This window comes from Podarcis muralis, chromosome 5 (assembly GCF_964188315.1).
Source record: "Podarcis muralis chromosome 5, rPodMur119.hap1.1, whole genome shotgun sequence".
Classification (NCBI taxonomy): Eukaryota; Metazoa; Chordata; class Lepidosauria; order Squamata; family Lacertidae; genus Podarcis; species Podarcis muralis.
Window position 1 is genome coordinate 56,814,354 of NC_135659.1, and position 12,539 is coordinate 56,826,892.

At 43.8% G+C, this 12,539-nt stretch overlaps 1 protein-coding gene across 1 annotated transcript in view; it reads right to left on the reverse strand.

The window, feature by feature from the left end:
* GRM4 (glutamate metabotropic receptor 4) overlaps nucleotides 1-12,539 on the reverse strand; it is a 297,558-nt gene that overhangs the window by 48,181 nt on the left and 236,838 nt on the right. Inside the window, exon 7 of the mRNA XM_028734059.2 lies at nucleotides 4,731-4,931. Coding sequence (XP_028589892.1) covers nucleotides 4,731-4,931 — 201 coding nt within the window. The remainder of the gene's footprint in view (nucleotides 1-4,730; nucleotides 4,932-12,539) is intronic.

The following is a 12,539-nucleotide window of genomic DNA, read 5'->3' on the forward strand; positions in this document are numbered from 1 at the left end:
CTCATGTGCACAGGGGACAGCCACAGAGGAGCGCTGAGGGATGCAACCTAGGAGGGAGAGTGGGTGGGAGTGAGATGCAGCCCTTAAACACAAGAGCAGTCAGCGCCTGATTGGGCATTCGCACCAGCTGCTCAGTGCCCGGAAATGTGTGGGCAGATGCTGCGGACAGTACATTTGCTCACCCCCTTTGGCTCTGTTTAAGATTTCTATCTCTTTGCCCTGTGCTTGCACACATGCACATGGTAGAGTGATACAAATAGAGGCTACTCCAGTCTTATGACTGCACTGAATAGATTGATTAGTTGTTTAATTCAAAAAACAGAGGCAGAAAGCTTTAAAAGAGGGGGACCTGTAGCCCTCTAGTTAAGACTCCAACTCCATCAGCCCCAGCCATCATGGTTAGAGATGATGAAAAGTGTAGTTCACCACACATTTCCCATTCCTGGTCTAGAAGAAACTAGGATGCAGACACCTAAGCTTTTCAACTTCCTTCTCTCACTGTGGGACAATACATAAATGGGAAGTGGCAAAGTTCTATCCTAGTAGGTTTTCAGCAGGATCAGAACCCAATTGCTCCTTCATCACCTGTCTTCTTCTCCTCTACCAGAGCCCTTCTCCCCAGAATGGAAGGGGGAATAATTCATTTTGCCACCAAATAAGGGAAAAGATGATGAGCAGAGAGAAGCAGGAGGAAGTCCCCAGCAGAATTCTGCACAGTGGATCAATAGCTCATTCCAAACCTTCATGGGGCTTGGAATACACAACCACTGAAAAAGTGTAGATGGAGAATATGATAGAGCTCACTAACACTTGTGAATGGCATCTATATAATCTTCATATTACAGACACAGACTCCAGTGGCGTGTTCTAGTTTGGTTACTTCTTTCAGCACCATGGACTTCTCCAATCTGTTTGGGAAAGTAATCTCCCAAGTCCCTTTACCTATACAGAGATCACACACCACTAAGTTGTAGCTGTGCCCTACCCCTTATTCATGGATTTGCCAAAGACTGGTAACTTACAAATGCTTACAAAGCATCCAGAAGACCTTTCTTCACCATGTCAAAAGTGCAGAGTGGGAACTGAACCACTGATGAGATCATGCAGTGAAAAACTGAGATTGCCTCTTCCCCTTAGACAGTTCTTAAAACATGCTAAATTTCAAAGATAAGCCCAATTAAAAAGAGACACCCAGTTGCCTGGCTGTAAATGGATAATCCAACATACAAGCAAGGTTTATGTAGTCAGATTGTATTTATCAAGAGAAGGATGTGACCAGATGAGAAATACTATAAAATATTTAATTACACTGATTTAGCAAGTTGCCTCAAAGCAAGACTCTTTGCTGTGCCCCCACCTCCCTCAAAAGTTTATCTCGAAACAAAATCAAATGAATTGCACAAATAAATCCCAATAACATTAAAAAGCAGGAAAATCAAACAAGAAGATAGGGAAAGAATAAATAAAGGAGACAGATTGTGAGGAGATTGCAGAGGAGAGATAAATAGATGTAATAAGGAGGCAGAAGCAGAAAAATGTATATTAAAGAGATATAATGTGAGGATGTGATGAGTTTCTAGAATATGTAAAGGAATTACTAATCAGGGGCAAGGGAAGATTGTCTAACAAGAAAGGAACAAAAATGTGGAACGAGAATAAGGAAATGGAACTGAGGATTGTTCATGTGCATAGAATTATGATGGGACTTTAGGAGATGCCGGCTTGCATCTGTTTTTGCCACATGCTCACTGGTCAGTTCATATAAAGGTAAAGGTAAAGGGTCCCCTGACCATTAGGTCCAGTCGTGACCAACTCTGGTATTGTGGCGCTCATCTCGCTTTATTGGCCAAGGGAGCCGGCGTACAGCTTCTGGGTCATGTGGCCAGCATGACTAGGCTGCTTCTGGCGAACCAGAGCAGCGCACGGAAACGCCATTTACCTTCCCGCCAGAGCGGTACCTATTTATCTACTTGCACTTTGACGTGCTTTCAAACGGCTAGGTTAGCAGGAGCAGGGACCAAGCAACGGGAGCTCACCCCGTCGCGGGGATTCGAACCACTGACCTTCTGATCGGCAAGTCCTAGGCTCTGTGGTTTAACCCACCGTGCCACCCGCGTCCCAGTCAATTAATATAGGGAGGGCTAAAAAAATTGCCCAGCTATCAAGATGCAGATACATGCAGATTCCACTTTCACTTCTGCACATGGAGCTCTTTATCAGAAGCTCCTACCCCAATCTAGACGGTTTCTTTCAGTCACTTGAGCCACTTTGTGGGAGAGCTGAGTTTTCCCACCATGTGTTTGCAACTAGAGATGTGGAAGCCCAGAAAAATCTGAAAAACTGGAGAAAAAACTGAGATGGGAGGCCCCTATTTTTCTGCCTTTTTCTCCTTTTTTCACATCACAGTTGCAGCCAACACTGCATGTGTGAGGAGAGGCAAATTGATGAAAATGATGTGTAAAAATGACCCTGGAAGGTTTGGCCAGTCATGCTCCCTAGATTTGTATGTATTTGTTATGAACTTTCATGGAAACATTTCCCCTCCACATATGGTGATCACTTCTAAAATATGTGCAATGGACAAAGAGAAGCTGATCTTTCCTATGGTGCATGATGAATGAACTCACTTAAAGTTAGGAATGGGGGGAAATTCAGTTTGGTTTGCTTTTTAACATGAACCTACCTATTCCACAGTTCCCTCCAAAATGTGCAAAATGAACCTTACCTATCTTTTGAAATGTACCCATCTTCAAATTATTGCAATGCAGTTCTCCAACCAGCATAGATGAAAATGCATACATATGGGGAAAGTGTGCATAAAATGTATATATCAGGGGTAGGCAACCTAAGGCCCGGGGGCCGGATACGGCCCTATTGTCTTCTCAGTCCAGCCTGCGGACAGTCTGGGAATCAGCATGTTTTTACATGAGTAGAATGTGTCCTTTTATTTAAAATGCATCTCTGGGTTATTTGTGGGGCATAGGAATTCGTTCATTATTATTTTTCCAAAATATAATCACCCCTCCCCCCGGTCTGAGGGTTAGTGGACCAGCCCACGGCTGGAAAAGGTTGCTGACCCCTGGTATATATTAATGAAAATACCATAGAGCAATGCATTATATTGGGGGAAATTGCTTGCAAAAATATGTTATGTTGGGTAAAATTGCATACAAAAAGGTAAAATGCTGGTGATGTTTCATGAGAATTATTTTGAATGCAAACTGATGTGGAAATGTGAAAAACTGAACTTAAGATAGTAAAAATGAGAAACAGAGAAACATAACCTCCCTTCTTTGCAACTCCATAATTCTATGATTCATGTACCCAGTGGTTTTTTTTTCCCTAAAAAAAAATGTTTAGGGGTACTCTCATTTTCCTACTCATATTGAAATACTGCCCCTCAATGAGGCCAATGAGATTCCCAAAATGTTTAGGGTACGCGTACCCCTGCGTACCCTCAGAAAAAAGCACTGCATGTACCATAATTTACTAATCTTTATAACCACTCTAGGGCAAGGAAGAACTACTCCCATCTCATAGACATGACCCAAAGCAACCAAAAGCCAGTCATCTGACAAGTAGGGTTGCTTGTTCCCCCATTTCACCTTTATAGAGGCTCTGTGCCTTTACCAATGTAGCCATGTGGTCAAGAGGGGATAAATTGTGTTAATAATATGAAGGAGGAGGAGGAGGAGGAGGAGGAGGAGGAGGAGGAGGAGGAGGAGGAGTTGTTCCAGAATTTGCATAAAATTATTTTAAGAGCTTTTGCATTGTTTAAGGTAAAGGTACCCCTGCCCGTACGGGCCAGTTGTGTCCGACTCTAGGGTTGTGCGCCCATCTCACTTAAGAGGCCGGGGGCCAGCGCTGCCCGGAGACACTTCCGGGTCACATGGCCAGCGTGACGAAGCTGCTCTGGTGAGCCAGCACCAGCGCAGCACACGGAAACGCCGTTTACCATCCCGCTATAAAGCGGTACCTATTTATCTACTTGCACTTAAGGGTGCTTTCGAACTGCTAGGTGGGCAGGAGCTGGGACCGAAGACGGGAGCTCACCCCGCCGCGGGGATTCGAACCACCGACCATGCGATCGGCAAGCCCTAGGCACTGAGGTTTTACCCACAGCGCCACCCGCGTCCCTTTGCATTGTTTAGTGCACATTAAAAAACCAATTAAATATAAAGTAATTGCTAAAACACATTACTCAAAGGTGTGCAAAGACATGCCAACAGGGTTCAATTGCCTGAAACCTTGCTGCACACATCAAACCTGTCTCTTTTCAAAAGATGGGCAGCACAAAGGTAATCTACACCAGTGGATCAACTGTGCTGTTGCTTTTTTATTTTTCCCAGAAGGTGGATTTTTGTTTGGGCTCCCAAACAAAATGGAAGAAGCCAGGAGAAACATAGGAAAACAACTGTTTGATGAGAACATTAATTAGATGCTCCATTAAAAAAGTGGTGAATGAAGAGTAGCAATTACAGATAAAACACCCAGCGCCATTTCAACCTGGTGTGCTTGTTGTTGCATCTCAAGATGTATTATTTTCAGAGTACTGGGAGGCATCTTACACTACGTCTGTGGCTGGGGGATGCAAAACCATAGAAAACGTTGCAAGTGGAACATTTAAACATTCAGTCAGTGTTTTATATTAAGCCAGGCAGGGTTTGATGCCCCAAGAAGCCCCAAGCAGCTGTATGGCCTTGAGGGTTATCCCAACCAGACAGACAGACCTGAGAAATTGACGCTACGGATGTACTTGAGAAGCTCTGCACCATCTACTGGGTCCATCTTGGGGCAGAGGCCAATCTTCCCAGGGCACAAGTTCTTGTGCATGTTGTGAAGCGCATGGCCCATGGCATAGACAGCATCGATGACAAACTGCACCTTTCCTTCCTGCTCATAGGCAGAGTCCTGGCCAATCCGCTCACGATCTGGAAGACAAAAGGCAAAGGGCAGGGTTCAATCACATGCTTTCATGGGCAACTGCAGACTTTGAAATCTGCAGATTTGCTTTGAAATCTAGTATACATTTTGTGGAATTTCAGTTCCTGAAAAGGATTCAAAGGACTCCTGCTTCTTGCAAGGAGTGTCTCCACTGAACTCTTTCATGCTGAGGTGAAAATGTGTACTGAGATGCGGAGGGAGGAATGTTAAGAAATATTCGAAGACCATAACAGTTTCAGTTGGTTTGTTGCACATGAAAGTAAATAAGAAGAAAAACCCACCCAGTGTATACCTCCATAGTGCCAAAGAGTTGGGCTGAGTCTTGTCATTACAACAGCTCCACTGGATCAGACCAAGGCTCATCTAGGCCAGCATTCTGTTCTCACAGTAGCCAACCAGACACCTGTGAGAAATCTAGAAGCAAGGCTAGACTGGCCCTGTCTCATTAGTAAAAGGAGTACAGAAGCCACAAAGTAACCAATGCCATTCCATGATTTCAGTGATCCTGTAGATCAGGGATAAGGAGCCTCTTTCAATCTGCCAGTGGGGGGAGCATTCATTCCTGGATAACCTTCACACGGGCACACACCAGTGGTGAGTGTAAGGGGTGGACAGAGATCAAAGTGAAGCAAAAGATGTGACTCATATCTTTATATAAGTGGCTACAACATTCCAGCCAAGTAAAAGTCATAGGTTTTCTACATATACCCACCCACCTCTATCTATTACCACAATTCATGAACATATTCCACCTAGGCAAAAGCTCCCAAGGAGGGTTTGGTACAGGGCCAAAGAGGGGTGTGGCCCACAGAGAGGAGGTGTGGCCTGAAGAGAGTCCCAGAGGCAGGGGGAGAAGCCTGTGGGGGCCACCTGTGGCTCCCAGGCCTGACGTTCCCTGCAAGTGCTGAATACTGTTTTCAGTGAAAGAGCAAGACCTGCAGTTTTTGCCCATATAGTTTTCTGGTGTGAATGTAGAACTTATAATGATATTTCCACATTAACGACAATCACATCTTCTCATAAATAGCAGGAGAGGGAGACTGGAAGGTGATTTACTCCTCCTGTGTGAAAAATGCTTGTAGTGGTGTTCCATCTTGTTAGCAACAGCTTTCCTACACAATTTTTCCATCTTAAATTGCTCTGTTTCACATTAGCACACTAGGAACACAAATGTCCCAGCTTTGATTGCAGAAAAACCTATCATGCTGTTCTAGCCTCTGAGTACTCAAACTTCTTATTTGTTTTGCTAGGGCATACAAAGTCCATCCTTCCTTGAAGGTTTTTAAAAAGAACTTGGAAGGCCATCTGTTATGATTGATCTAGTTGAGATTCTTGCATTGCAGGCAGTTGGACTAGATTACCCTTGGGGTCCTGTCAGTACGCCTTTCAACCGATGTCAGTGACTGGGCTCAATAAATGGTTCTGCCCCGACTGGGCTAGGCGACTGGAGCACTTTCAGAGACCTTCCAATCCTGGAAAGCAGAACTCGGTGCACTGGACTCACAACTGTGCATTGTGAGCACCAGACTCAGCAGAGTATAAACAACAAGGAAGCTAGCTGTGAAGCATAACTTCTTTTATTTTTAAGAGCTACTACAAACTAAAGAACTACTGGCTTGCCTGAGTGTTACAGCTCCCACTCAGCCATCTAGTCACTACATAGATAAGACTCTCTCCACACACAGAGTCAGGCAGTCAGGCAGGAGCGGAAGAAGTCGAAGAGCTGTTTCCACCCCCCTCCTTTCTCAAAACATCATATTAGGAGATTCTCACAATGGGAGGGGGTAAAAATATCAACAGGTCCCTCCCAACTTTACAATTCTTTGATTCTCTGTTTTCTTTATTTTAATAAATCCATATGGAGTACAGTAAATGCGCTAGATGTGAGCTGTTAATAACCTAAGGTTAATCCAGAAAAGACTGACACTGTTGGTCAGCAGGAGAGCTGAACCAGGAGCTGAATTTATTCTGGATTGGATTGCTCTCTTCTTTAAAGGCCAGTTTTGCAACCACAGAGCCTAGGACTTGCCAATCAGAAGGTCGGCAGTTCGAATCCCCATGACAGGGTGAGTTCCCATTGCTTGGTCCCTGCTCCTGCCAACCTAGCAGTTCGAAAGCACGTCAAAGTGCAAGTAGATAAATAGGTACTGCTCCAGCGGGAAGGTAAACGGCATTTCTGTGCGTTGCTCTGGTTCGCCAGAAGCGGCTTAGTCATGCTGGCCACATGACCCGGAAGCTGTACTCCGGCTCCCTCAGCCAATAAAGCGAGATGAGCGCCGCAACCCCAGAGTCAGTCATGACTGGACCTAATGGTCAGGGGTCCCTTTACCTTTTGCATCTTGGGAGTGCTTCTGACTCTGGTTGCACTCCTAGAAACTCATATGCCAGCAGGAGCTTGGAGAGCTTTTGCACAGATTTGGCTGGTAAATGAGCTATGCCCCTTTCTTGATAAAACAAATCTGGCCATAATTACACATGTCCTGGTCACATCTAGTCTGATGCAACATTCTCTGTGAAAATGCCTTGGAAAAGTGTTCAGAAGCTTCTGCTGGTACTAAATGCAGTGCCAAAGAGATTTCCAGATCCCCCACTGCTGATTATATCACCTATGTTTTATGTTGGCTTCTAGTTCCTTTCTGAGCACAATTTGAAACTCAATGTTCTTATTTACAACAGCCTAAGTGAAAACCCTTTGAAAGATCTCCTCCCATAAGATCCTGCCTGCCCACTGCATTTAACGCTAGTGGCCCCGTGTCCTACCAATCTGATGAGCACAATTGGTTAGGATTTAAGACAGGGTCTTCCCAGCTGCAGCCTCCAGCTTGTAGGACTCCCTCCCTAGAGAGGCTTGGTTGGTTGGTTGGCTCCCACTCACTCTCTTAACCTTCAGGTGAACTGAGCTTTTAATGCTCTGTCTTTTTATTTTATGCCAAATTGTTTTATCCCACCCATAGTTTTATTGTATGAAACTAATTTTAGCTATTTGGGCTGTTTCTCATAGAATCATAGAGTTGGAAGGGATCACGAGGTCCTTGCATCTGTTCAGTCTTACTCCATATTTTATGAACTTTCTCATCAGTCACCTTGAATATTTTATAAAGAAAAGTGGGGTATAATTTTTAAAACAAATAAGTGAATGCTTTGCAAGTCAACAGCTTCTGTCCATCACACAAAGATGCGTTGTACATAACTTAGTACTCATGGTCTTGATGGTCCAGAAAAGAAAGGTCTAGAAGTAGGTTTTCAAAACTCCCCTGAAATTAAGAAAGATGAGTAGCAAGAGGTTAATTCTCACTGCATTTGCTTGGTAACTTTCATGGTGGAGCTACAGATAATGAAAGCACTTTCATCACAAAACTCTGGGAAGAACCAGGCCCTCTACAAGATATAGGAGGATGTCACTCATTCCAAATGCTATAACAGCAACCCTCTGCTGTGAATTGCTTCCTTTACAGTGCAAGAGCTGCCTGTAGCTAGCAAGGGAAACCACAAAGCATGCTTTCTTTGAACTCTCAAACTTGTACACCCAAGTCACAGCCTCATAGCAGCATATGCAAATATTATTCAGCCCCTGGCATCATCCATCTCACCACCAGTGGCTCTCACATCAGTCTCCCAAGTGCTATCAGCTGTGTCAAAGGATGGTCTGCACAGCATCCATCAGTTCTAGGATGTGCTCTATCAAGTCCTTGCCACTGCCAAACACACCTTCAGTTTTTCTCCCATCCCGATATTCCTCCCCCACCCACCCACCCTCCCGCCCCCTCTCCAGCCAGCGTTGGATTGCAGGATCATTCAAGTATACGGTAATTACCCACGACAGCTGCCTGCCTCTTCCTGTCATAACCGCTCTTAATGGGACTTGAAACATGTTAATCATTTGGCAAAAGATACCGATTAACACAGCACACTGTTAATTGGAGCTAAAAGAGGGTCCCCTGTGGTATGGTACTGCCAGAATAACACCAACCCAGCCTCCCAAATACTGCCCCTTCACCAGCAGAGGGGAAGGGTGTGCTTGTGCATGTCTGGCTATGTGCATAAAGCCATGAAACTCAAGAAGGAGAAGAGGATTTAAAAATAGGGGACATTTTGAATTGTGAAGTCTATGACAGTGGTGGGGAACTGGTAGCCCCTCCAGATGACAGTGGTGGGGAACTGGTAGCCCCTCCAGATAGTCCTGGGCTACAACTCCAAGCTTCCCAAACTATTGATCATCTGTTGATGGGGCTGATGGGACCTGGAATCCAGCAAGAAGTGGAGAGTTACAGGTTCTTTACTTCCAGCCTAAGGGAATAATCAGAGAAAGCACTGACCTACCAGAAGTGAATGGTGTCTCATCTCCTCTCTTGCATTCTACAGTCAAGACTGGCAGAGGTTTCACATATATAACAAGTTCTCTGCCCACCCAGTGTGCTCCTTCCAGCAGTATCACAGCTTATAATAGCCAAGTAGAATGTTTATGTGCTTCGTATGACCCTGATGCTGTGATATGTGGTGTGGTGATTCATATCAGAGGGAAAGAGACTCCTATGGCTACCAAAGGATGAGGCAGGGAAAGAAAAGCACATTCATGGATTTCTTTATTCACTTGATACTACACTTGAGAATCACCCAACCAATGATCAGTCAGGATGGGCTGCAGGTGGGTATGGGCGGGGCTGATGAGCAGCTACAAGCCTCCAGATTTCTCCTGATAGCGTAAAAACCTCTCTCTCTCTCTCTCTCTCTCACACACACACACACACACAGAGAGAGAGAGAGAGAGGGGGGGGGAGGCAGAGGCAGAGGCAGGCAAGCAAGCAAGCAAGCTATCCTAAGCTCGAAGGGGTCAAGGACAATGACACTCCATCCTTTAGCACTTTTTGAAGAATTTATTTTAAAATGTTCAACTGTCAACAATCTGAGTTTAAAAATATATTCCTTTTTTAAGGAATTCAGTTATTTGGTTTGCCACACTGAAGTGACACCTGGTTGGTCAATAAGACTGAAATGGGATGTAGAGAAGTGAAAAGTTTCTAAACTATACAAGGTATAGAACCTGCAGGGATTTATGTAGGCCTTCTGGAGATTCTATTCCAGATATTGCTTCTTGTGTCTGCAGTTAGACTTGTAGGGTAGACCGAACCTAACCCATGTTTACAAAGAAGTATGTCCCATTGATTTTGCAATTCAGCTGTAGGATTGCATTTCAGGGGTCACTGGATAGCTTAGAGTTCCACAGAGCCTCAGATTGTGCAACTGTGAACCTTACGTATTAGGAATCTTAGGCGTTTTGCAACATCAAACTAGCACAACTGCTGGAACATAAAGGATGCCTCGTGAAATTCAAAGTGCAAGGTTTGACATTGTTCTGAATCATACTATTCAATTGTGCAAAGCAAAGAGATGACCTAACCCCTTAAGCTTTTCTATAGGTCACTTAATGGCCTTTCATGGCTGGTGGCTGCTATAAGCCACTGGAATTGCCTATATGGGAAAAGCTGTTTTGCTGTTTGATCCTGGTTAGGGAAAGAACCCTGGGCTTTTGTGATTGGTGGCAAGAAACAGTCATGGGGAGTTGCAAGGGTAAGCTGTTGCTTTTTGTAGGGGTGGGCCTGTTCCAAGTCTAATACTATTTGTCTGGGTGCCTGCTTCCTGTCCTCTGCTCAACCAGTATATTCTGCAGTGGGAGCAGATGTTACAAAAATGCAATAAGCACATTAGCACTCTTCCTACAAGGAAAATGACCCTGTAAAAGGCTGACCTGACACTTCCTGCTGCTTCGGAATTGGAGAATGCAGAAGCAACATTCTTCTATAAAGGTTGCTTCGCTGTATAAATGCCAGACTACTTTAAAATAATGTTCTACAATAAGAATTTAACAACATTTTAAGTAATGTGGTTCTTCCCTGAATACAGTTGCAGCTAAATCTATATGAGGAGTTTGCATCAGCACTGTGTGTACCTCAACTAAGAAGGCAAATTGGGGTGATTCTGAGTAGCTTTTCATTTACAGAGTTGGACCACACCATTACCCATGTGTGCCAAGGAAGGGCCCAACCATCTGAGTAGCTCTTTGCCTCTGGGTTTTCTTTCCTTCAAAAAGTTAAACATGGCCATCTCTACTTTCTTTTCCATGAAATCAACTTGAATGCAAGAGGGGAGGAGGAGATGGATTTCTTCTTCTTCTTTTGATGGGCAGGCCTAGCTTTTAATCACAGTGAATTATTTCCCCCGTCTACTCCATTCACAGTGAGCTGGGGAAGGGATGCTGAAGTAAACACATGGTGGAGTTAGATTGTTGGGGATGGCCTGTCCACCCCCCTTCATTTTCCTAACAAATAATTTTAAAAACCTATGTATGTGAGCCACACACTTGATGGAAAGCCAGTCTGCTCTTCCACTTCATTCATGACCATGTAACTGTAACAGATCCCTGCTATATACTTAGCCACTTATCATTTCCTCACAATATGTACTGTATAACTGAAAGTGGAAATTCCACACACAACTATCATTAAGTTCATAGACTCAGTTAAGTACCACTGGCTTCTTTGCAGGGTGCTGGGCATTAACAGAAGAAAGTGCTCATGTTATAATTCATTCCAGATAATTTTGTTCTATACTTGTGATTCCAAGTTTTAAGTAAGTTATGTGTTCCACTTTTAGTTTTGGTAGTGCTGTAAGTTGCTAACAGTGCATACACCAGCCTCTTGAAGAACTGCCAGAAATACTATTATTATGACCTAATGAAGACATATATTCAATACCAAGCATTCAAACTGCCCACAGCCAACATTGCCAGCCAAAAAAGGTGATCTTCACTGACTCCTAAGTGACAACTATTGAATGAAGAGCTGGCTTAATTATTGAGCCAATGGAAGTAAACACAGTTAGCCTCCAATTCTACAAGTTCCCAACTGGAAGAAATGGAATAATAGTATTTTAGAAACCAAGGCTTAATGGGAAGAGGATGACATGGTTTTTCATCAGTTCTTCCTACCAACATCATCACAGAAACAGGTTTTATCTTTCCTATAAACTACCTAGTCTGGGGAAGGGCAAACCTAAGATAGCCCCCTCTCTTTAGCTGTAGAAGCAATGATAGAGAATGATTACAAAACACACACACCCCCAAAAAAATGAGATACTTCCTTGCATCAATGCCTTGATTCTGAATTTTAACATTCCTTGAGACATAAATCAAATTCACAGCATGGGACTCTTGACTTTTTTCCATGGATATGGAAAATCAATTTATGTTTGCATTAAATCTGCAAAATTAAAGACTCTCTATTCTGGTGGACCATATCTGTTTTCAGAAGCTTCTTGAAGGAATGAGGAAGTTTAAGTGGGTCCCTGATTCACCCATTCTTTCAAAAGATGCCAGCTTCTGAAAAGGTTCTGATACAACAACCTTGTATGTAACCACATAGCAATGCCATATGGAATGAAAAACAATCTGGCCTTGCTCCTGCTGCTCCCTCCTGTGCAGCATTCTTAACTGGGACATGGAGACTATTCAATATTCTGATGTTACTTTAGCAACAAACAACTGCAGGTAGGTTACTATCTTCTATGTCAACCAGCTGGTAAGTAGCAATTAACACAAA